General features: G+C 46.8%; 7 protein-coding genes across 7 annotated transcripts; 5 read left to right on the top strand and 2 right to left on the bottom strand.

Moving 5' to 3' along the window:
* The first annotated feature begins 77 nt into the window (after nt 1-77).
* On the top strand, nt 78-5562 carry LY89DRAFT_689819 (uncharacterized protein). The gene is made up of 5 exons (XM_018215979.1): nt 78-413; nt 464-4756; nt 4806-4961; nt 5007-5275; nt 5332-5562. The coding sequence occupies exons 1-5, from the start codon at nt 230-232 to the stop codon at nt 5389-5391; spliced, it is 4962 nt and encodes a 1653-aa protein (XP_018064278.1). The 5' UTR covers nt 78-229; the 3' UTR covers nt 5392-5562.
* A 724-nt stretch (nt 5563-6286) lies between these two features.
* LY89DRAFT_597120 (Cullin-domain-containing protein) lies at nt 6287-8766 on the top strand (the record flags this gene model as incomplete). Its single annotated transcript, XM_018209964.1, has 3 exons — nt 6287-6691; nt 6746-8648; nt 8705-8766. The coding sequence occupies 3 exons, from the start codon at nt 6287-6289 to the stop codon at nt 8764-8766; spliced, it is 2370 nt and encodes a 789-aa protein (XP_018064277.1).
* Nucleotides 8767-11857: 3091 nt separating this feature from the next.
* LY89DRAFT_740332 (uncharacterized protein) lies at nt 11858-12667 on the top strand (the record flags this gene model as incomplete). The annotated part of the gene is made up of 2 exons (XM_018220578.1): nt 11858-11997; nt 12322-12667. 2 exons carry the CDS (start codon nt 11858-11860, stop codon nt 12665-12667), a joined length of 486 nt encoding a protein of 161 aa, XP_018064276.1.
* Nucleotides 12668-16201: 3534 nt separating this feature from the next.
* Nucleotides 16202-17802, bottom strand: LY89DRAFT_266284 (glycoside hydrolase family 16 protein). Its single transcript, XM_018206315.1, has 3 exons — nt 17474-17802; nt 17042-17282; nt 16202-16987 (listed from the first exon to the last, which is right to left on the bottom strand). Exons 1-3 carry the CDS (start codon nt 17707-17709, stop codon nt 16343-16345), a joined length of 1122 nt encoding a protein of 373 aa, XP_018064275.1. The 5' UTR covers nt 17710-17802; the 3' UTR covers nt 16202-16342.
* A 2405-nt stretch (nt 17803-20207) lies between these two features.
* LY89DRAFT_675429 (uncharacterized protein) lies at nt 20208-21282 on the top strand (the record flags this gene model as incomplete). The annotated part of the gene is made up of 5 exons (XM_018213507.1): nt 20208-20219; nt 20390-20415; nt 20486-20605; nt 20668-20840; nt 21020-21282. 5 exons carry the CDS (start codon nt 20208-20210, stop codon nt 21280-21282), a joined length of 594 nt encoding a protein of 197 aa, XP_018064274.1.
* Nucleotides 21283-21293: 11 nt separating this feature from the next.
* On the bottom strand, nt 21294-22157 carry LY89DRAFT_266297 (uncharacterized protein). Its single transcript, XM_018206316.1, has one exon. It carries the CDS (start codon nt 22003-22005, stop codon nt 21553-21555), a length of 453 nt encoding a protein of 150 aa, XP_018064273.1. The 5' UTR covers nt 22006-22157; the 3' UTR covers nt 21294-21552.
* Nucleotides 22158-22480: 323 nt separating this feature from the next.
* Nucleotides 22481-23359, top strand: LY89DRAFT_266104 (uncharacterized protein). The gene is made up of 2 exons (XM_018206312.1): nt 22481-22861; nt 23004-23359. The coding sequence occupies exons 1-2, from the start codon at nt 22624-22626 to the stop codon at nt 23207-23209; spliced, it is 444 nt and encodes a 147-aa protein (XP_018064272.1). The 5' UTR covers nt 22481-22623; the 3' UTR covers nt 23210-23359.

Genomic DNA, 23359 nt, shown 5'->3' with positions numbered 1-23359 from the left:
CCCCAAACGCGCTAAAAACGAGGCTGACAAAAAGACGCGACCTCAAAAAATCAACATCGCTAGATTGAATATCAACCTTTGAATGCGCTTCCAGGTTGTTACGATATCTGCACGTTGTGTATTACTGCCACCAAAGATATATTTCGTTGACCTAGATCACTAATGGTCCTATGCTCGCTTTACCACCCTGAATCGGTTGCCTGCGTCCTTCGGCGCATCGAGGTAAATAATGTCGGATCCGACGAACTTGGAGAGCTTGCAAGCTTTGTATGCCGACCTTCTTGCGCTCTCCGAAGCCCGCCTCACGAGCCTTGAGCGCCTAGAGACACAGCTAGATGCTCATGTGAAAGACTTTCAGAATCTGCTCGACAAGAAGGCTCGCAATGAGCAGAGCCGCCAGACCTTGGCAACTGGTATGAATTACTAGTGGAACACAAAAACGGTTACTGATTTCAGAATACAGGGAAGCTAGATTTCGAAGGCGATCAATATTCTGTGAATGAGGAATTCAAACAGGGCGCATTGAAGGTTGCAGATGAGCTAAATATCGACGAACTCGATGCTGCACGCATCTGCCTAGAGGTTCAAGAGGAAACAGATTCTTCCGGGCGGTCGCTCCTCACAAATTCGATAGTACGGTTTCATCAACGGCGGAAACATCTCCTGGATTGTCTTCGTTTACTCGTTCAGCTGTCCGCGGACGTGAATATCAATGAGGGCCATCGAGCGGGGTTCCAGGACGTCGTTCAACGAATTGTTCAGCCTCAGAATGGAGCGTATGCCTTCGCCCAGAAATGCCTTGGGGCCATGAAAGATATAAAAACATGGCTACAAACACTTGCAGAAAAGTTGAGCGGAGCGTCAGTTCTAGGTCAAGGACATCAAGAGGAGTTTTTGGAGGCAATAGAATATCAGAGAGTCAGCCTTGTGAAGCAACACGAGTCTCTCGGTGTCACGATACACTATCTCGTCAAGGAAAATCGTGCTCATTCATCAGAATTCGAAGCTGTTCTAGACGTCTTGAAGAAAGCAGATAAATACGACAATCTACTGTTACACTATTTCCCAGCGTTAGGAAGCTTCATCTCGCGTTTCGGTGGCCCAGAAGGAGGAGCGACAATTACGGAGGCAAGGACTTTGCACGAGCAAGTCTTCAGGCCTTATGAGGAAAACCCTTGGACACTACCTTATGCTCATGCGGCCTTTAGAGCCTGGTGGCTGGCCGAATATGGTGGATGGTACGGAGAAAACTACGACGGCACTATTCCAGAGAACCAGCTCGAAGACGAGGCCAGACAACGATCACAACAATACTCGGAGGCTCTGAAGGACCAAGCTTTTGATTTCTTGCTGGCTATTTCTGCAGATGTCAGAGCTGTTGATTGGCTCGACCCTGCGCGACAAGGCCTTCGTCAATGGCTGCAAAGAAACCCGGTTCCAGCAATTATTCCGGATCCAATCCCATTTTCTGACTTCTTCCAAAATCTTCTGATGGAGCAATTGGAGACATTCATCGAAGCATTCATTACTAATCTGCCAGATGTCCTAAGGAGACTCAGAGTTGATGAAGACGAGCAAAGACAAGTCAGCAAAGACCACGAACATGACCTTGATCTAGAAAGATTCCTTGTCATCATAGCCTACGTATTTGAAGGTAGGCCAAAGGCTGCGCTGGAAGGCTTTTGGGACGTCCCGGATGGTGCTCTCCTGGGCTTCGTGCACTGGGCCTCAAAGCGCGCCTCGACACCTCTAGTCACTACCTTCTGTGAAATGCTTCAAGCCATCTCCGGAGACGATGAATGCGCTACAGCGGCTCATGTTTTCTTGCTTGACGAAGGACCGCAGTCTTCGGGCAAAATGAGACGGACCCATTCTTTGACATGGAACCAAATCTTCAAAGAGCTCACTTTCTTCTCGTCCAAGATTCGAGATCGTCCAGCTTTGCCGCAGACTCATGGATATCGGCCAGGAAACCCAAATGCAGATCTTGCTGAAGCAGAGCCTGAATCAGCCATGATGCTAGAGTGTTACCTACGCCTCATAACCCGTCTTTGTTCTGAAAGTGAAGCAGCCAGAACCTTCATTGCCCAACATCCGACATTCAACCTCAGTGAACTCTTATTCCAGCTCGCAAGTAGTTCTATTCAACCCCGGCTTAGAGCATGTGCGTTCACTGCTCTAAGATCTCTCCTTAGCCATAAGACGAAAGAGGCAGGAGAATATATCTGGGCAGCACTAGATGTATGGATCATGGGTGGCTATACCCCTGGATCGGCTATGCCAAAGTCGTCCACATCTGTGTCAACGACCACACCCGGAACTGCAATTGCGGCAATTCTGCAAGGTCTTGCAACTGGATTTGAGGAGCCCAATGCCTTCGTTCAGCTACTTCATGCTCTTGTAGCCCCGTATACAGACGATTCTGGTCTTCACGACGGGCTCCCCTTTCCTGAAACGCTAGGCATGTCTAGCCGCCAACCTGGTATTGATCCGTACATCGACTTTGCTCTGGGGCAAATTTTCGCAGGTCAATCGACGGAATTGCCAGAAATGCAAACACGATTGCTTCAGTTAAGCTGTCTGGAACTCATTGCGACTTGTTTAGACACATTTAACGAAGATCTTGTCATTTTCGCAGACCGATCAAAAGTTGCGGTAGACTTGGCGATTAAGGTGTCCAGCCTGAAAAATTATGTCCTCCTCCATCCATTCTCGCGGGTCATGGAGTGGATGTTCAATGAGAAAGTCATGGCAGCATTGTTCACCGCCGTTCATCAAGACCCCGGGGAGGTAGCCCGTGCACCACCAGATTCACCACAGATCCTATGTCTCTTACGGGGTTTACATGTTATCACCAAGATCCTGGAAGTACAACCTACCTATCTAGATATCATTCGACAAGTGATTCGAGATCAACCTAACTACCGCCGTGTGCCAGTCTCCAATGCCGCATTTGGTTCATTCGAGGATGGCATTCTTAATCATCTCGTTCTGATCCCCGACCTTGGCCGATACTGTGGCACTGGTCACCCTGATCTCGTGGTGGCTTCGTTGACACTCCTCGAGAAACTCTCTGCTTCACCAAGATTGTCCTCTGCTGCTACTGTTCGAGGTCGGCGATCGGATCGAAACAAAGTTCTGGCTGCCCTTGACGATGACGCTGAAACCATATCCAAAATTCTCCTGCGAGAAATGGAATCGGATATTGATGCTAATCAAGGACCGGAATCTCCTGCTTTCATAATCAAGATTCACATTTTGGACTTTCTAATTGCCTGCCTCCAAAGTAATCCTGGTCAGCCAACAATAGCCCACCTTCTGCTCGGCTTCCAATGTGGTACGCGAGGTTTGAGTATAGACGGGGCCGGCGCGTTCAGTCGCGGTGTATCGCTTTTCCATACCATCCTCGACCTTGCCCTCAATTCTCCTGTTGCTGATGATGCTGGGGTATCAAAGTGGTCAGTGGCTTTGAGCTCTAAAGCTCTCCAAGCTTTAAGACAACTCTGGCAGGCACCAATTTCTTCTGTCATTACGATGACGGAAATGCAGACCCATGACTCATTCTTCATGTTCTTCGTAAAAGAGCTAGTTATTGGACCCGATATGCTCTGGGATGGGTTAACCTTCAACGATCCAGCGTTCTTGTTCTCGCCAGCATCGTCTAGTCTTTCAACCTTCCTGTCTCGACGAGCTTCAATGCTACACTATCTTTCTACGGAGCTTCATCAAGTCTCACTCAGCCACTCCCCATCACTCAAGCAGCGTATGTTTGAAACTTTATTGGGCTCAACTACTGTTGATGGTGGACAAAAGCTCGATCACGCCACAATCTTCGACTGGTTCGACTTCATGGAGCCAGACTATCCCGACATGTTCAACGAACCAGAGGTCACCTGCTTTAGAAATATTGACTTTTCTGTGTGTACAGACGATCAAGACGGCGTTTCTACCTACAACTTATCAAAAGTTGAGGAAGTCATCATATTGAGACGAGAAGAGTTGACTCAGACAAAGCGAGTCGAGAGTCTGCAGGATCTTACCATTGTAAATGCCCAAGCCCAGGAGTTGCTGGAATTTTTCGCTCAGGACAATCAACTGGTGATCTTGAAGTCAGCGCGTCTGAAGGTATTGAAAGCTTGGGTTCAACTCATGCTCGTTATAATCAAATGTGGCCACTTTGATAGTTCTGACAAAGCTTCCTTTGTCCTCAAGGCACTGCAAACCATCCTGCCAAGACTGGAAAACAATCTGGAAGCTATTGCCGAAGCAGTAGAGCTTGCACAGCTTGCCCAAGCCCTTGTATTCACTCTAGATTTTGGATCAGATGCGTTCAAAAAGGATAATTTAGGGGACTTGGTAGGAGACAAATTGTTCCATCTCTTCCAGGTTTCTCTGAAGGCGATAACCACTCTGGGTGCTCATGCATCACTGAAGGAGATGTTTTATAACATCAACTACCGCTATTTGTCCAGTATGTCCGATGTAGCCAGTCTTTCGGGCTTACACCGAAGGCATAGTATCCAGACTATCAAGTCTGCTGGGGAACGATTCATTGATTTGGTCTGTACGGATGTCCAAGGTGGTGAGCCAACATGCAGGATCGCAGCTTTACTCGTCCTAGGCGCTCTTGTTAAGCTAGGGCACAGCGAAAATTCCAAGTACATCATCGAGTCACTGGTTCGATTGAATATCGTCTCGCTTCTCACGGAATCAATCCAGGAAATGTCTAGCGATCTCCGCGTGACGCGAGCGGAGGGTAAGCTTCTGTCCTTCACCACTGTTTCCTTAGCGCTAACTTGAAAAAGATGTAGACTTGCAATTGTCATATTGCCATGCACGACTCGGCCTTCTTCTCGGTCTGTCACAGACCCGCCCTGGGGCCGCCGCTGTTCTCAACGCAGGCCTCTTTCACACGACCAAGCTTTCTGGCTTATTTGCTACGGATCCTGACCTGGGAGTTGGTGAGTATCCCAATACTGATTCTGGGTTCAGACTAACATACCTAGATATCGAGGGGCCCAATGCTATGATCAAGCATTATAATCTTCTTACAGCGATCATGAGGATCATCTGTGCTGCAGTAATGAGCCGAGGCGCACAGAACCAGCAAACTCTTGAGCAAGGCCGTAGATTTCTCTCAGAAAACCGGTTATCTATCCTGGCAGTGCTCAAAAAGTCTGCGGGGCTTGGTGGTGTCCATCATCAGCCAGACGAAAGCATTCAAGAGCTAGCTGACGTGTATATGCTTCTTATGTCGGTGACTGGTTTTGTTGAAGTGAGTATACCGAGATCCATCCTGCCCGCTTTACTCCAAGCTAATTGACTATCCAGTTTGAGGACCAGTCAAATCAACAGAAACAGGCATCTAAAGGCTTTACCGTGTTCACTTGAAGTGTAGGCACATGTTTGGATATCGTGTACAGTAGAAAGACAAATCAGGGATAGCTTTTCGGCAAAAATCCATGATGGATAGTTATGACATGGGACGAGAATGATAGGAGCTGGGACTATCAAATGTATTGAGACCTTGAGATCCAGATACCAATAAAACTATTTCCGCAGATTAAAGTGCACTCGTATATTTATTGGCTGTCCGAGCTTTCATCCGAAACCTGGAATAACGTCTAGTTCACCCTACTTCAGACCGCAAGCTAGCCGCTTTTCTCGAAGCCTTTTAGAGAAATAAGATCAGAAAACACTTATTTTCCCTACCACCTACGTAGATTATCTAGGTATAACTACCTAGGTACCCTAGGTATGATTGAGAGCATGGTCACGTGGTTCAGGATTCACCCCATTTTAGTGTCGGCGATAACGAATCGTATCGCCATTTCCATTTCAGATCAACGAGCTATGTTCGCGTCATTACACTTTACTTTAACATCTACAGATCAAATCCCGCACCCACTCTTGATAATTGTCGCGTAGGTAGGCGCAAGGAGCTCTTACGAATCGAATTCGGACTCTTCCCGCGCATTACCCCACCTGAGTTGACATTCCAGCATCATTTCGATATCCGTTCACGAAATTCCTCGAAACGGCTTCATGTCCGTGAGAGGACCAAGAACATCCCATGCCGTCTCCTGAGAAGTTACTCAGTAAGACCCACAGCTCGCCTCTATCTTCTTCCAAAAGAAAGCTGCAGGAGCAGAAGAAATCTGCCGCGTCACAAGGTACAAGCTCACCCGAAGCTGAACGCGGGACATCTTCTACACAATCCACACTTCCATTTACAAAACGACTGAAAACCTCACATTCTGCCGTTAACATTGGACCACCAACGGATATGAGCAGAACACAGTCACTGAGTTCAAGGCCGAAAGTCATTGATCTGACTACGAGTATCCAGCCAACAACTGGGGCAAAGAAGTTAGTGATCAAGAATCTGAGGACAAAGTCACGGCAGGATGTGGGCGAATACTATCAGCGGACGTGGAACGAGTTGGATGATACTTTGACTTCAATCTTCCGGCGGCAGACACCGAAAGCGCCTCTGGAGGTTCTGTGTCGTGGAGTTGAAGCAACGTGTAGGAGAGGCGAAGCGGACAAACTAGCCGTACATCTCAGAGATCGTTGCAAAGCCTATCTAGAGAAGGAGCTTCTACCGAAGATCGAGCGTGAACCTGGTTCTGCCAATGTTGAAGCTTTGTCGACTGTCCACAAGTATTGGACAGAGTGGAATAAGCAAGCAGTGGGTTGCATTCATATCCTTTTTGGCTACCAGAGCTAATCCTAAATATTCCAGACTCTCATTCGATCCATATTCAGCTATCTCGACCGTTCGTATCTCCTGAATCAGAAGAATTTACTACAATTAGAGGATATGGGCATACAGCAGTTTCGGCACGCAATTTTCTCGAAGAGCAAGGAGAGGGATGGTCGGAAGCTTGGTGGGAAAGTGATTGCCGGCATGTGTGATTTGGTAGAATTTGATCGAGCTAGACAGGACGATATTTTCGATGCAGCACTGCTCAAAGACTCGGTGGTGATGCTGCACATCTTTGGGATTTATACCAAGTCTTTCGAGGGGGGATTTCTCAGACGCAGCCAGCTCTTTTTCGAGAAATTTTCAGAAGATAGGAGCAGTTCGAGCATGAAGGACTATGTTTCTGCGTGCGATAACCTGTTATATCGGGAAGCCCTTCGCTGCGACACCTACAATTTCGACAGCCGCACGAAGAGAGGCCTGCTTGAATCTGCACACCATATCCTCATCGAACAACGCACAAACATCCTACTCGATGCAGCCGGACTGGCAGGCCTCCTCGATGCATCTCTGATGTCTTCTTTAAGAGCTCTGTACAAGTTGCTCTGCTTATCCAATCTGCAGCAAGACTTAAAACAACCTTTCGAAACGTACATCAAAGAAACAGGAGCAATGATTGTCAGGAACCCGGACAAAGTAGACGAAATGGTTGTTCGGCTACTGGAATTGAAGCGGTCCCTGGATCTCATAATCCGCGATGCTTTCGAGAAAGATGAGACCTTTTCTTACAGCTTAAGAGAAGCCTTTGGTAATTTCATCAATGATAGTAAAAACACAACAGCGTGGGGTACCGGCAATTCCAAGGTTGGAGAAATGATTGCCAAGTACATGGATACGTTACTTCGTGGAGGTCTGAAAGCTGTACCTCCATCATTGGCATCGGATGCCAAAGATCGGGATGCTGCTGAGAAACAAGGCCAAGCAAGCACAGGTGATGAGGACGCTGAACTCGACCGCCAGTTAGAGCAAGCTCTGGAGCTCTTCCGGTTCATCGAAGGCAAGGATGTCTTTGAAGCCTTTTACAAGAAGGACCTTGCACGACGGTTATTGATGAGCAGAAGTGCAAGTCAAGATGCTGAACGAACTATGTTGGCCAAACTCAAGACGGAATGCGGGTTCACCTTCACCCACAACCTCGAGCAAATGTTCAAAGACCAAGAGCTAGCTCGCGAAGAAATGGCTTCGTACAAAGAGACGCTTGAGGGCAAGCCAAACATAGATCTGAGTGTCAATGTATTGTCTGCGGCTGCGTGGCCTACGTATCCTGATGTTGAAGTCAATCTGCCACGCGATGTCGCAGACATCATTGCTAGATACGATCGGCATTATAAGCACAAGCATACTGGTCGACGCCTTACATGGAAGCATGCATTGGCACACTCTGTTGTGAAGGCTACCTTCAAGAAAGGCCCTAGAGAACTACTTGTCTCGGCATTTCAGGCTATTGTACTCGTACTGTTCAATGATGCCGATCCTCAGACTGGTCTATCTTACAAAACCATTCAATCATCAACTGGCCTTGTCGATAACGAGCTTCAACGAACTCTTCAATCTCTCGCATGCGGCAAATTTCGTATTCTTACCAAAAGCCCTAAAGGGCGGGACGTGAACCCTGATGACAACTTTACATTCAATCAAAGCTTTTGGGAACAGAAGTACAGGATCAAGATCAACCAGATCCAGCTAAAGGAGACGAAGGAAGAGAACAAGGAGACGCATGAGAGAGTTCAACAAGATAGGCAGTATGAGACTCAAGCGGCGATCGTAAGAATTATGAAGTCGAGGAAGACCATAACCCATGCGAATCTTGTAAGTGAAGTCATTGAGCAAACGAAGAAGAGGGGTGCGGTGGAGTTGAGTGAGATTAAGAAGAACATTGAGAGTGAGTTTAATCCCAGCCCACCTCCATGTGACCGGCATAGTGCTAACAGTAGGCAGAACTCATTGAAAAGGAATACATCGACCGCGAGGAGGGAGGATTGTATACGTACGTTGCTTAGGTCGTTTATGTGTGCATGCATTGAGTTAGGGGCTGGAGTATGGTACTGGTCGGATTATGATACACGGTCACAACACTGCATTTGTTTAGACAAAATCTTAATTGAAATCGTGTCTGCGCAATATTGTATGCTTTCTCGTTCTGTGTGTTTTCGTGCATTGTGTCCTTCTTTCCCAATTTTCGAACTTGCAAAGCATCTCCAGTGCTTTTTCAATAGGCTTTGCTGAGAACCTTCTTCTGAACCTCAAATCCGCTCAGTGGGCATAACTTTTTTTCAATATCATGGCTAGCTAGCATCTATGTGACCGAGTTAGAGTGCAGCTACGCTTAGGGCCTTGTAGTCATGTTGGACTCGAAGCATTATATATTGTACGTTGTCGTGTCGGACATTAACGAGGCCTCCTGTCTGCCTATCCTAGAAGTACATGATATCAGGTAGTTACCAAATCGAGAAGCAAACGAGATACCGCAAGGGGTTCACTTCTTCAGAGTCATCTCACTACAGAATTCACCCAATCTGATAGCCACAACTCTAGGCCCTTGCCCAATCCAACCTCGAATTTGCAACGCGGCTCACGCTCACTTGGGGTAGAAGTCCTCCGAATTAAGAGCAGAGCCAAAAGAATTGTTTGAAGCTCTAGTGGTCTTGGAATTTAGGAGCAAGTTGGCAATACTCACATGTAGTGAAATTTAGCATGGAGGAACTTCAGATTCCAAACTTTGTCGACAGTAGCGCCAACCAGCCAGCCTACTCACTAGCTGACGTCTCCTGAATCTAGAGGATGCGGAATCAGGAAGGACTAAAGTTAGTGTCATGCTGGGGTAAACATTTTGGAATGCACATGCAAGCCACGCCGTGAAAGTTGGGTGATTGATGTCTCTGTGTGGAGTCTGAACACGTTAGTTGTGGTTAAAACTTGGAGACTTCTAAAACCACCAGAGCCACACAGGGATTGCTGCCAAAATCCGGCGTATTGAACGCTATACGACTCTTTACCGAGTGGAGGACTGCTCCTTCCTGTTGCTGAATTCGGTTGTGCTTCCGTTGTATTTTAATTTCACTAATTCTATCAATGCCATCAATGTTAAGCAGCGAAGAATCTGGTAGGAGCTTGGTCACATAGTACTTGTCAAGTACTTTTAGTTGTTCTTTGATAAGATGGACTTTGTGGACATCTTGGGATGTGAAATGACTTTGAAGCACAGCCAGGAAGCCCCTAAAGACAGAGTTCTTTGTTATACGGCATTCATTATTTGCCGCTGTTTTCTCATTGAATCTGTGAAGAATTTGGAAAGCCTCGCTCAGTGATTCCAGGTTGGCAGCCCAGGGTCATTGTACAGCCAGCCGACTTTTGCGTTATGCGCTTGATCTCTTTCCCCTTTCAGCGCTTTGCTGACTTAGTAAATTCTCTTCAAATATGGGACATTATGGAGAAAGCTATGGTCTAGATGCTCTCTACAGTCTGCCTTGGCATAAGATGTTGGATGAGCTGATAAGACTGACCTTGCACACACTCCGCGACTATGGCTAGAGGAGCCACTTGAAATATCTACCTAGAATAGTTCAAGTAAAAGAATTTTTAACGTTTAATTATTTTTCGTTGCATATCTACGGAGGACTTTCATCTGAAGTATGCCCTGAAATACTTCAAGTGAAAGGGAAGTGAATCTTTCAGGTGAAAGTGTTTTGTTAATCTGATGTTTTTCGTTGCATATCTACGGAACTGTTTCATCTGGAGTATACACTTGAAAGATGTACCTAGAATAGTTCAGGTAAAAATGCTTTGTTAATCTGATGTCTTTCGTTGCGTATCTACAGAGCAATTTCATCTAAAGTATGCACTTGAAATATTTACCTAGAATTGTTCAGATAAAAGTGCTTTGTTAATTGAATATCTTTCGTTGCATATCTATGATGCCCTTTAACCTGAAATACCCTCTTGGGGTGAAAGTATCTGTTGTTTTTGTTTTTGTCGTTGCGTATCTACGGACTACTTTTACCTGAAGTATGCACTTAAAATATCTACTTGGAATAGTTCACGTAAACGTGCTTTATTAATCTAATTATTTCATTGCATGACTGCGGAATACTACAAATAAAAATGCTTTATTACCTTTCCTTGAGCAAATTTATCTAATTCTTGCTTTCAACTATCGTTATGCTCTTTTGCTAGCGTCTTTCATCGCGGTCACGAGTCACTTCAAAGTTTTCACTGCCCTCCACACCACAGAATGTGCTCGTCATTCCATTGGACGCCAATAATCTCGAAATGGAGCATCCAACATGTCAGCAACCCTATGTGCTATGAAACTTTCGAAAGATGTTCTCGGCTCACCATTTTTCTCTCCAACTTCCTGTCACCTATCTCCACACACTACTCAGCCTTCATTGGCTCTGTGTAGTCAGTGCTCGCAGACTTAGAGCTATACCTCAGTTCGGAAGCTTCTCACGACGACGACATGAACATCGTCAATGGTTTAGGAAGGGAAACTATTGGAGCTAAGAACAAGTTCGAAAGCTATCTTATTCTTACAAGTACTCATACAGACTCTTCTTCGAGATACAAATACAGTAATAATACAGGGCTCCAGAAAGGTAGTTCAAGTGACTCCACGGCCTCAAGGAGGCATACCCCTAGCTTGCGCACATACACTTTACAACAATCGTACAAAGTACTCTTCTCAACATTCGACCTCAAGCCGTCGAGCGACTCGACCACGCTCTCTACACAACTACAATATCTTACACACCACCACACATGATACTCAGCTTTTTGGTCATCTGTTGGGGGCTCTATGGCTTCGGGGAGACAATCTTCTCCTCTATCTCAATACAAATACAATATCGTACAAAATATCATTCAACTGATACTCTCCCAATCGCTCGAAGTTGTCTTGACACTCGTTCCACAATCAAGCGATGGTACTGCCGACCTCGTATGGCTCCCTGGTCAAGGGGGCAAGCTCTTGGTCAAGTGGGAAGGTCCGGCGGCAGCTCGAATTCTGTTAAGGATAGGAGAAGGTTGCGCGAGGATCAAGCTAAGGAGCTTCCGTTGCTTGCTGCTTGGAGAGACGATTAATACATCCCCATCATGGAACATAGGAAAGCCACTCTGCTTGACGTCGATCTGTTGAGGTTGCATGAAGACGATTTTGATGAGGCACTTCAGCGACAAGGCAGCTGGGAAAGCCTTTCTGGGAGAGCAAGAACAGTGTACCCCCCTGATCATATGTTAGTTTGCCAGAAACATGGTAGCATGCTGCTACAATTCAAGAGGGTGTTGGTTTGTTCATCGGATGCAGCATGCTTGACTGCGTGATGCTCTGGCGTTGATGCTTCAGTGCTCGGCGAACTACGGGGTCATTGGTCTCGCGTTGGAAATTGTCAAGTGGTGAACAACCAGCTGCATGGAAAATATTTCTAGCGCTGAGTGCATAGACAGAATCTTTTCGGAAATCTAAATTCTGTCAGCAAATGGATACTTCAAAGCGGGATAAGGCCCCCTCTTCATGCCACTGGGAAAATACGGAGAGGCAGGAGACTAACAGATGATAGGGATGGTACACTATGGGTCACGGAGGTTGCGGTGCAGTTCGCTGTCGGTCATCAAGGTATCCAGCTTGGGGTGAAAGTATGCCTTGTGGCCACCTGGATTGGTCTGTACACTGGTCGCGATAACGGCGAACACCTGGTTACGGGTAAGGCTACGTGCTATGGAGCATTTGGCAATACCGAGCAGAGCCATGCAGCATCGGGTCATTGTGGCCAAGCCAAAGATGGTTGTCTGTGTCACAAATTCAAAGGTTCGTTTTTTGACAATGGGGTTGTAGATCGGGTTGAGGAAAGATCGAATCAAAAGAAGTACCACCACTCTCCATCAATGGGAATATTTGAAGATTAGACCGGTTGACCCAGCGTTGACCCCACCGTGAGCGTGTAGGCTTGACTTTAGAGGACTTGGTTATCTTCACACGCTTGGTGTTCTTCCTTTCTTTGCCAGCTTTGGAGTTGCCTTTGAGGTCGTCGATCTTAGCAGCGTAAACAGTATATCCATGATTATGACCTCTATCTTCGACCCTGTTCCTGGACATGATGCGCATTTTATAGTTGACGTGTTCGACGGTCGCGGTTTTAGTCTGGAAGGAGGCGCAAGTGATGTAAGTGACAATCATATTGATCCAGGTGCCAAGGTTAGGTGGTCTGCAAGAGGTTTGGATCATTTGTTGCACATAGGAAGAAAGAGGACCTCCACAGAATTCTCGAGAGTTGCAACCTAAGAACAAGTCAGCTTCTGTAGGCTACCCAAGAGCGGAAGATCGAGCTTTGGATCGATATTGGAGAATGAAGGCAAATGTTGAGGGGGATGATCACTCACCATTATTTTTGAGACTCCATGAAAGAGAGACGCCTGATGCTGTAGACGCTGTTCGAAGGTCCCATGAAGAGTATGCTGACGGCATTCACCACGATTGCCTTGCAGCCATTTAACCATATCCCTCTGATGCGCCTCTCAATCTTGGATCCCTTTCTTTGTTCCACTCTTGAATTGCTGAGCCGTCCAACTACCTGGCGGGCATTCTCGGAACGGAGCGGAAAAAGTCGTAGCGACAATTAAAGGGGAGATCTTGAGGTTGGCGATATCGAATGAGTGCAATTTTGATCAGAGGATAGAATGGGGCTGCCTGCCAGGGCTTTGTGGCTCGGGAGTGAAAGAACGAAAGAGAACATTTTCTCCAAGAGTTGCCAATGGCGGATAATAGTTGTATGGGGAAACTGGACAAAATTGGTGTGATGAAACTGCAAAAGTCATTTCATTTTCTTGGACGATGGGAGCAGAAAAAGAGAGTTCATAGCTTTTAGGAACCTTTCCAAAAAGAGAACTGTTGTTTCTGTGTCCTGAAAGGTCGCCCCTGCCAAGCTAAGCTGGGAGGACCCGCTTTATGTAAACTAGCAAATACTTCCTTTCACAGAAGCAGACACAAGACCTTTCTACACTACCAGAGACGGAACTTCAGGTATCCTCGTACTCGATTTCACTCTTGGAATTTAGTTGCCTGTCGCCTTATTTCTTCCTTCCACCTCCCTTTTCCCCCTCTCCATTCCATCGCCCGCCCACTTCTCTACCACGCTCCCCACAACAATCCTCCAAATCTCCACCAAACGCGCAAACAAGAGTTCCTCTTTACGTTATCCCACAAGCTCTGGAACAATATTATCTTATATTCCAATTTCTACGGTATTGGTGAGAGTAAGGGCACACAAGGCAACAAGGCGACTCTTTGAAGATGGCTCCGAACCATGGTGATCTTCTGATCATGCATGGCAACGGTTTTCATAAGGACTGCGAGGTGAGTACTGTGGATTAAGGTAACTGGCGCGAAAACATAATAACATGATTGGTCGCAGTCCGTGAAGCCGTAATGGCAGCGCCTCGTACACCAAAGATATCTGCCCCAGAGAATCCAGTCCATGTAACGCATGTCGGATATGATGATGAGAACGGCGAATTCGCTGTGAGTCTCGCGACTGATTGGACCAGGACACGTTTACTGATTGATTGAGAGACTCCCACAAGAATAAGCTCGCATGTTGGAGCAAGCTGGCCTCACTAAGAAGGGACAAGACGAGCAAGATCAAGACCTGTAAGTAGTTTCGGACTTGGGATAATTAAGCCCAGGCTAACTGCAAGATAAGAGGGCATCCCTCCGCCTTAGAACACTTGCGTTATGGTTTAACAGCTGTCAAATCAGCATCCTGCGTTGCATAAGAAATCACAGTCTTCGGATGCCGAAAGAGAACAAACCCCAAATATGGAGATGCTCCTCACCGAACAAGCCATTGCACAGTTCGGTGCTAGTAGTGACACGAGGACTGTTCTCCTTTCTAGTCATTGGAAGCGCGATACTCCTCGATTTGTTTGGTTTAGTGTTTCTTTTGAGAAACTCTATTCTACACCAGCTCACGTTCCCTATTCATGTTATACTGAGCCTCGCCTAAGCATTTACTCCTAGGTGCGCCCTCACCCCGTTTAGGCACTGTGTCCTGGGAGGGTAGTACCTTCTTCGATCCTGCCCACTCAACGACTATTTTCTCATACGACTTTCCCGGCCCTTTGTTGTTACATTAAGGTGACAACACCACAACTGTCAATCTCGACACCACCGTACACTGGCAAATTTACGGCGATAGACAAAAGAGACACTGTTATCATATATTCCAGAGGAGCGAGACAAATAGAAGGCTTGCTAAGGTGAGTTTCTCATAACGCATGTTCAAGTCTAAACACTTCACTGACTCAGACCAGGTCGTTGCCATATGATTGTAGAATTGCCTTGTTTGAGGCGTTCTCTGTGCAAAAGAACAGACTTGAAGGACGTTCTCTCTGCCCGGGAGATATTCCATCAAAAGCTAAGGCTGCTCGGCAGTCCCTTACGATATCGACCACAAGAATTGCTCTACTATTCAAGCATGGCTCTTTCCCGCAGGTCAACAGTCGGAGGGTATGCTCGCAAGCTCTTCCTTCATGCCACTGCTACGATGGACGTTGAACTAAATGATGAGGACAAACCAAGTACCGTAAAATTTGGGATATAAGAAAATATTGTTCCAGAGCTTGTGAGACAATATAAGTGGAAAAGTATATCCTTCTGACGAAAGGGAGGAGGAAGATCGACTGTCATGGCCTACGAAACCTTGAAGGACACTGCCAAGCGTGATCAGCACGACACTCGATCGGCGCCAACTTCAATTACTAAGTCGTTCTTACGCCACTTCATCTCTCAAATCTTACTTTACGATTGCAAAGTACCTCGAAGCTAAAGCCAAGAACGAGCAAAAGGCTACCAGCGAGAGGAAAACCACGGATGATCATTACGAGACGGAGTCCGGCGGTACGGAACCGTCAACCTTCGCAGATCCTTAGCCTTGGCCTACGATTTGATGGAGGAGTCCTGGTCCCTGGCGCAGTAGCTGCTGATTTCAGATTCTGCGCACAAATCCAGGAGCACCAGTCCAAGCGAAGACACGATGGTCGGAAGCCCATATTGGATGGCACCAGAGGTAGTGACACGTAAGGAATATGGCCGAAAGAAGGGTCGAGGATGGTGAAGATTTCCTGTACTACTAGGAAAAGCATATTTGGCTTTCACATCCTCTACTCTTTGTGACAGGACATAATTGAAAGTCCTCTGCGATTGAACATCCTGACAGTGGACTACTTGTAAATCTTGACAGTAATAAAATTGTTAACAACTTCAGGCTACAAAAATTTCACAGAGATGGAACCATGGCATAAAGGTTGTTTGTATCACGGCAGAGAGTGATTCAGAGAACATTTTCATTCATAGAAGTGCAACTTTGGAAGTAGCCTTCGGTATCAGCATTCCCATAATCCATTATGGTAGCAAATTATTCATCCACAACTAGTGATGAAGAAACAAAGGAGAAATTGAGTACAATACAAATCTGGGTATCAGGAAACCGTAAGTACAGACGCCGATGATGTTTGAGACACAAGGTAAGTGCATTCCTCCTCTAAGATGTCAACTTCGACTTTCCAACCACAGCCACCTTCACTTCAGAGAATCATAGCAAAGAGGATCATTGTTAAGACAATGAAGATGACGATCTGGAGGATGGGTGGAGTGTCGTTATGATCAGCCGCAGACTTCTTGCCATAAATTGTCTGATTATTTGTCTTGTTTGGCTCGTTGGAGAAGTATTCGGTGAATAAAGAGTTATTCGGGTAGTAGTCTGGAACGTAGCAGATTGAATCGCTGGCAGTCGGATCGGTACAACGCTTGGTAGCTTGAGCTTGACGCTCGGGATCAGAAGAATTGAAGTATGCGCGAACTCCTGCGATTGCTAAGACTGCCTCTGTAGCTGGAGGACCACCTGACCAAGTTGGATCGCCGTTTGACCAATGCGTGAGAATCATATGACCCGGCATGCTAGGAATTGAGCCGTTGAGTGTGCCGATAACTTGCTCGTCAGCGTAGTAGATGATGAGGCCAGGAATGAAGTCAATGCGGTATTCGTGATAGCCATCAGCAGGATCGAAGGGAAGATCAGCAACCATGTACTCGGTGCCAGGAATCGCGTAGCCTCGCTGGACAGAAGCAAGAGATTGGTCGACGAGGTTGATCAAGTACGTGTTGTTGGGATTTGGCTGGAATTCAGAGGACAGCAGTTCCATGTCAATTTCCTGCGAGTTGTTGAAATACTGGGAGTGTTAGTAGGCATCATAGGTAACGGAAATGCCAAGAATCAAGCTTACCCAGAAGAATGAGCTACATGTTCCATTGACAGACGGCAACTTCATTAAAGCGCGGAACGTGCCGTAGCGTAGATCCTGACGGTTAGAGTTCATCTGCGCGCCGACAATGTAGCCGTCCTTGGGAACACCACCGCTGACTTGAAGTTGTACACCTGGATCTGCGCCTTTTGTACCGGGACCAGACCACGTAGAAGCATTAGGAAGAGGGTTAGAGACGATGTTATCGAGCGAGAACTGCATTCTGTGAAGTGTTAGATAATTGAAAGACGCAGTCAGAGCTAAATTGAGGCTGTCATCCCAACGCGATATCTATCTGATCGCAAGCCACGGGATAACGAGGGAGGTGATGATTTTGGGGCGGAAACTAGGAGGATTTGTGCAGGGAGGAAAATACAAAGAGGAGGAAAGGACTGAAGAGATCAAAGAACTTACCCATACGGTCCACGAGCGGCGAGAGCAGTCACTGAGTAGTTCTGACGAGACCAGTCCGTATCAGAGGCAACGTCCTGAATATGAACGAAGTCCGACTCGATTAGATCAGTGAAGACGTAGCTCGTGAGGGTTCCGTTGACCGAGATTGATGTGGCATAGCCACATTCACAGAACGCCAGGGCGCTTCGCACGGCCAAGCAGGCGATCGTGAAGAGGAGCATGTTGGTGACAGACATGTTGCGACGTTCCTTGTGGGTATGCAGAAGGAGAATTGAGGGCCTCTTCGCTTTGGATGCACGTCTGGCGGGATGGCGTGGAACAGCAGGTGCAAATCTCCGGGCTGTCTAGCGTGAAAATGTGAGGTCGCCCAAAATTGCAGGTGCAACTGCGTGGGTACAATTGCACCACTCCTCTACTCCCAATATGCTTGGTGATGACAAGCAATGGGCCTGTCCGAAGATTGATCTGGAATCTTTTTGCTCTGATGAGTTCTTTTCCTCTCCAGGTGATTGGCATTGTCTGCTTGAGAAGAAGCGTCAGCTTGAAGACAGAGCAGAAGCGGAGGAAAGGAATAGTAGTGGGATTGGGATTGGGACAACTCACAGCTTTGATTGTAGCTTGTTGTTGAAGAGATCGAGAAACTCCTTCTCGAGGACCAGGTGGTAGTCCTCCTCAATTCTCGCCTAGTTCATGCGCCCTGTCTCGACCGAACCTTCACTGATTTGTCTCAATAGTCGGACCTAAGAGGCGAAGCTCCCCTATCGCCATTGTCCTCAAGCTCTTGAGCCAACCACAATAGCAAAAGCATGGCTATACTACTTCTTCTTCTAGAGTCTAAGACGACTTCTTACTTCCTCGAAAGCTAAGGGTAAGGTCCCAGACTCTGCTCTCTATATCCATCTAGAAATCTTGGAACAACTGCGGAAGCTGCAAAGCCATTGTATCGACTCCAGCTTCTTAACAAATTCCGATCAAAGTTCGAGTACCTGAATATAACTCTGCTCTCCAGAACCTCCCATTCAGCTCGGAACAATCACGATAACAGTTCAGTAAGTCCAGTCAGGCCCCCTCCATCGTCTGCCTTTGAGAATCTGACCAGAAGTAGCAGGCTGTCCTCATCTTATTGTCTCTGGCTGTCTCAAGGAACCTGGGACTCGACTGTAGAAACCAGCCATGTGGATAATTCCTTCAGCCCTAGGTTGGTCTACAACCACTCCTCTTGAAAGCCCAAGTTGAAATCTGCAAATATCCTCTCAATACTGCATCAAAGCTCATTCACACAATACACGTTTCCATCTCGTAGTATTGCCTCCGCCCTGCTCTCTTTGCCCGCTTTCCCCCATACCAGGCTATAATACATAAAGTAAAGGCTTTTGTGGGGAATTCAATGTCCGTTAAGGAATTATGAGCTATCTGGACTTCTATTGTCTTGAGCGTTGTAGAGATTGGTTGTCTTGCTTCGTGCACCGTATGATTTGTGGCTTTAATTCAAGGCCATTGGCAAAAAGCCCTACTTTGGCTTCCAGATATCGGTCCAAGGATTGAAACATCTCTTACTCAAGTCCTCTCAAGTCCTTCAAGGCGATCGAGACCCCCACTTGGTACTTGAGCCAAAAGCTGCAAGTCTTCTTGAGAGTCCGTTGAGGGACCTGAAAGGCTGTTGCTGTTGGCTACCTACGGATCTTTTCTCTTAGATGGTCTGTACATACGCAGACTCAGAGACGATTTACAATAACCAAAACAGAATGGCGAGCCGGTCGCTCCACAGCACGAATCTAAGTCAAAGAAGGGTAGAAGAATTCAAAATCTTGAATCTCTTCGATCTCATCGACAGCCGCTTCCGCCCACGATATGAACGAAACCAGTCTCCTTGTGCAAAGGCTGAGATGCTAAATGCTATGATTCAGGAAGTACCTCGTGAGTCAGGACAACACGAACTCCACAAGGATGATAGATTGGAAGGCGAAAGGAAGATATTGCGAGTAACTTTCATTGGCAAGCAAAGGATAGCAGCTCTGAAAAGTTGGTAGTGCAACATCACATCTGAGAATGTAAGGTGATTATAAACAGGCCAGCTACCTAGGTAGACGCCAATCAGACGTCGGGACTGTAGAGATACTTCTGCTTTTACTCAAATGTAGGACTGGAAGATATTAGATAGGCTTCATGGCAGAAAGAAGCGTATCATGTATCATTGTCCCTCGTCTTAGATCCTTAAGATGAACAGGCTTCATAGATGGTATGTGGAAGTTGGATGGTGCTGATTGAAGTCACGAATTTGAGGTCATGGAGTACTTCTTGATCATCGAATTGGTTCGAAGTTACAAATGCAGGCATATTTCTGGCAATTCTCAAGCATTGAGTTTTGGATTGTGGTACTGGAGACTGAGCATATGCACCAACGGGCCTCGAGAACCAGAAGAAAGGTTCTTGGGACTGCTAGAATCAACAGAGAGATATATTGAAATATCGAACATATTACCAAGTGTGCCTGAAACTCCTCACAAACTGGATGATGCATCAAGACAGTGCTGAAAAGTCGCCTTCAGACCTCAGTAGCTAGGAATCGGCGGTCCGAAGGCGGTTCCGAGGTAAAGGTTTGCCGAAGTTTCTCGAGGATATTTCTGCGGTCTTTTTTCCCACCTCCACACCTGCCCCTCTTCCATTCATCAATTGGCGCCCATCACCACAACTACCTACACCAAGACCTCGAGAGCAAAGCAAAAATTGAGCAATGGCCCCAAAGGTATGCACTGATTGAAACTCCTTGTCGCGTTGTGGTGCTGTCACTGACGTGTTTGGTGTCTGTATCCAGATCTTGAAGCAGCCAACTTTCTGGATGACTATCAATTTCGAGGACCCTCCACACGTACAAGCATTGCACCACTTGTTACAAAGAGCTACACGCTAATCTAGAATCCGCGCATTGCCCGCACAAAGTTGTGAGTGCTGACTCTGATCTTACAAGCGTGTCAAGCATCTTCTGGTTTCAATTTGCTGACTAAACCATAGCCGCCCGTCTCGATCACGTCCAAACACAAAGGTTTTCAGCAGATTGACAAGCCCAGCAACACAGCTTAATCACGCAGATCAACGTGGAGGGCAGACAGGGGAAGTGGCTTCGGAGGGCAGGTACGATGACGAGAGCTAAGGCTTCGATTCTCCTCAAGAGTCTTTGACTAACTAGACTCTAGCACTACACCAAAATCGATGACCTATCCAACAAAATGTTCAAACCGCTCCGTTCTGCTGAAGCCGGGATCAAAGCTGGTGGTACTGGATCGAGAGGCTGCGGATCTGTCTCAAACTTTGGTTGGAGGGCAGTTGGCCTCATCGATGAGCTGCTATCGAAGTACCATGGGAGAATGTAAGTTCTTCCAAGGCTTCCGAGTGAAATATACACATCGCCATTCAGTCCCGCCTTGGCAAACCAAAGCACTTAACTGCTCGTGCAGGACCATAGAGTTTTTGGCAGCACAACTATCGAGACTTGGCGATGTCGCATCTGTAACCTTCCAACGTGCCCACTACGATGCAACCTCTCAGCAAATGCTGCTCTAGCTCCTGGAGCAGAGATGAGAAGCCAGCTCCGAGTGAGCCACGAGGTGGCTGAGGAGCAAGAAGTCCCAGTTGTGAGACGTCAGAGCAGCATGATGTCAATCACAAGTATGCAAGGATCCACAGATGATCGAACAAATTTCAACGCACTTTGCAAGGGTGTCCTCACTGCACTGAAAAACGATGTAGTGGGGACACCGTTGCAAAGTGCTATGTGGTCGAAATCTCCGTGCGGGTTGCAAGTCAAGTGAAGGTTCTTCTAGCTGGAGACGCTCATGGAACGGAGAGCAAGATGGTCGATTTGCCCTCCGTTATCAAGGCTCTGCGCCAAGATTTGGTGATTCCTCGGGCTGCCGATGGAGGGAACGCTGGTGAAAGTATTTCTCCTGTCCATAGGCAAGACACCACAACACCTCTTTAAGTTTTAGGACCCCAGACTGACTGCTCTTCAGACTTGTAATAATAATTCATACTTGAGTATCAAGTTCTACATGCAAAATTCGAAGTGATTCAACCCCAATCTAGGATCGGGACTTCGAATTCAACTCCATGGGAACACTTCGACCAAAGTTTTGACCATATTCAAGAACAGGAATGCATGTTTCAAGCCAGTCATCTGAGGTACGGTCTAATCTTTCGAAGAGAGAAAGTATGCTGACAACTTCTGCGAGGCACACATCCTTTCCCCTATGACCGCTTCCAAACCCCTGAATGACCTCGACGAAAGAATTCGATGGCCGAAACAAAAAGCAAGACAAAGCTAGCGCAACAACGATGATGCACACACAAATGCACACAAAATCAATCAATGAAAGCAGAAATATTTTGAGAGAAAGCAAGCTAGATGTATATCTCAGAACAAAAGCCAAAGACATTCTATATATACTGCAGGAAAGTGGGGGCAAAAGAGCAAACAACATAAGACCTGCCACCGGCTTTGCAGCAACTATTGATGCAGTCTCTCGAAAGAACATCCAGCAGACATAGCCAGTCAAAAAGGATGGACATGCAGCACTACACACCGTACCTCTCTCTTCCAGTCCCACCCAAGACCGACGGCGTCACCATCGGTCCTCCTGAGCCAGACTACTCAAGACTAATGGTGTACTTCAAAGAATATATGGAGCCCTTGCTTCAATCCGAGTTGGTAAGGAGGCAGAGGGAGGTAGAGGGGTGTGCAGACTCCAGAGACAGCTCGTCTTCATCCGGTATCCAGTCAACAGACGTCCCGCATTGTCGTCCACCGGTTTGTCCACCCCTGAATCCTCATCGCATACTTCAATGTCGCCATTTTCGACCGCGACAAGATCGAAGGAGGACGTTGGCGTTACAATATCGAGGTTGTTGTGTCGAATCGTGATCCGGCTTGGTGACGATCTTCATGTTTGAGATCGAAATCTCGGAACGGAATATGGTTCTTCCGGAAGGAGCTAGAAACGATTAACGATACAGAGGAACTAACTTCATTATTTCAAATAGAAGAGAACTAAGAAGTCAGCCTTTCAACTCATTCTGGTCAGAAGCAAAAGAGTCTTCGATATTTTGAGTACAAGAGCAAAGTCAAAGATGTTCAGCAGGTCCCAAAAAAGACCATGGTTTCTTCTCCAGTACTGCAAAGACTACTTCCGGTTTCTTTGAGTATTTATTACAATTATCACATTGGAAGAGCGAACTGTCTCTTGGCAAGCAAGCACATAACACAGCACAAATCCGAAAATAGCAGTCCAAAAAGGATCCCATCAAATCCTTGTTCCCTTCATCCTACAAGAAGCAAAGGATCGTCTCATCTCATCCTCAATCAAGAGACTCCTCGCTCCGTGCCGTTCCAGTGTAAGATCCTCCAATCTCACCTCCCTCTTCCCTCCCCTTCCAGATCTCGAAAGCAAGCCATTTTCCCCATCCTCCCCATCACCCCACCAGCTCCATCCCATTCCCTTCTTTCCAATCCTCATCAGATCCTCACACGTGACAGCCCCCGTCCTCCACCCCCGAACGGAGCCATGCACCCCGCCGCCTATGCATCGAACGCATAAAAACCCCCAACCCACCAATCAAGAAAATCCATCCATCCTTCACACACACCCCTTTTCCACACCCACCCACCCAACCAACCCGTTCGTTCATTCGGAGCCAAAAAGAAAGGCCGAGGGATGGATGGATATATTTGTCATGCAATAACATTCCAAATTCCTTTCTAGAAAGAAGCCTGCCTATTTCGGGACACGATGCCGAGATTAGGGCACCAACCTCTTCCTTTCTAGAATTTCCTCTACCTAGGTAGCAAGGAAGAAAAGACATGCGAGCTAGAAGTAACATGTGTCATTACCC

The sequence above is a fragment of the Mollisia scopiformis genome (genome assembly GCF_001500285.1).
Source record: "Mollisia scopiformis unplaced genomic scaffold LY89scaffold_27, whole genome shotgun sequence".
NCBI lineage: Eukaryota > Fungi > Ascomycota > Leotiomycetes > Helotiales > Mollisiaceae > Mollisia > Mollisia scopiformis.
The sequence above is the reverse complement of the archived record's forward strand: the minus strand, read 5'-3'. Positions and strand labels throughout refer to the sequence as shown.

What these genes read in the sequence shown, in the direction of transcription:
- LY89DRAFT_266297 (XM_018206316.1), bottom strand. Translation starts at nt 22,005, where the DNA reads ATGTTCTTTCGAGAGACTGCATCAATAGTTGCTGCAAAGCCGGTGGCA.
- LY89DRAFT_266284 (XM_018206315.1), bottom strand. Translation starts at nt 17,709, where the DNA reads ATGTCTGTCACCAACATGCTCCTCTTCACGATCGCCTGCTTGGCCGTG. An exon ending in GCCGCTCGTGGACCGTATGG is followed by an intron (nt 17,283 to 17,473) that starts GTAAGTTCTTTG and finishes AACACTTCACAG; the next exon opens with AATGCAGTTCTCGCTCGATA. An exon ending in CATGTAGCTCATTCTTCTGG is followed by an intron (nt 16,988 to 17,041) that starts GTAAGCTTGATT and finishes TAACACTCCCAG; the next exon opens with TATTTCAACAACTCGCAGGA.
- LY89DRAFT_689819 (XM_018215979.1), top strand. Translation starts at nt 230, where the DNA reads ATGTCGGATCCGACGAACTTGGAGAGCTTGCAAGCTTTGTATGCCGAC. An exon ending in CCGCGTGACGCGAGCGGAGG is followed by an intron (nt 4,757 to 4,805) that starts GTAAGCTTCTGT and finishes AACTTGAAAAAG; the next exon opens with ATGTAGACTTGCAATTGTCA. An exon ending in CGGTGACTGGTTTTGTTGAA is followed by an intron (nt 5,276 to 5,331) that starts GTGAGTATACCG and finishes TTGACTATCCAG; the next exon opens with TTTGAGGACCAGTCAAATCA.
- LY89DRAFT_266104 (XM_018206312.1), top strand. Translation starts at nt 22,624, where the DNA reads ATGGTTTCTTCTCCAGTACTGCAAAGACTACTTCCGGTTTCTTTGAGT. An exon ending in TCGCTCCGTGCCGTTCCAGT is followed by an intron (nt 22,862 to 23,003) that starts GTAAGATCCTCC and finishes CACACGTGACAG; the next exon opens with CCCCCGTCCTCCACCCCCGA.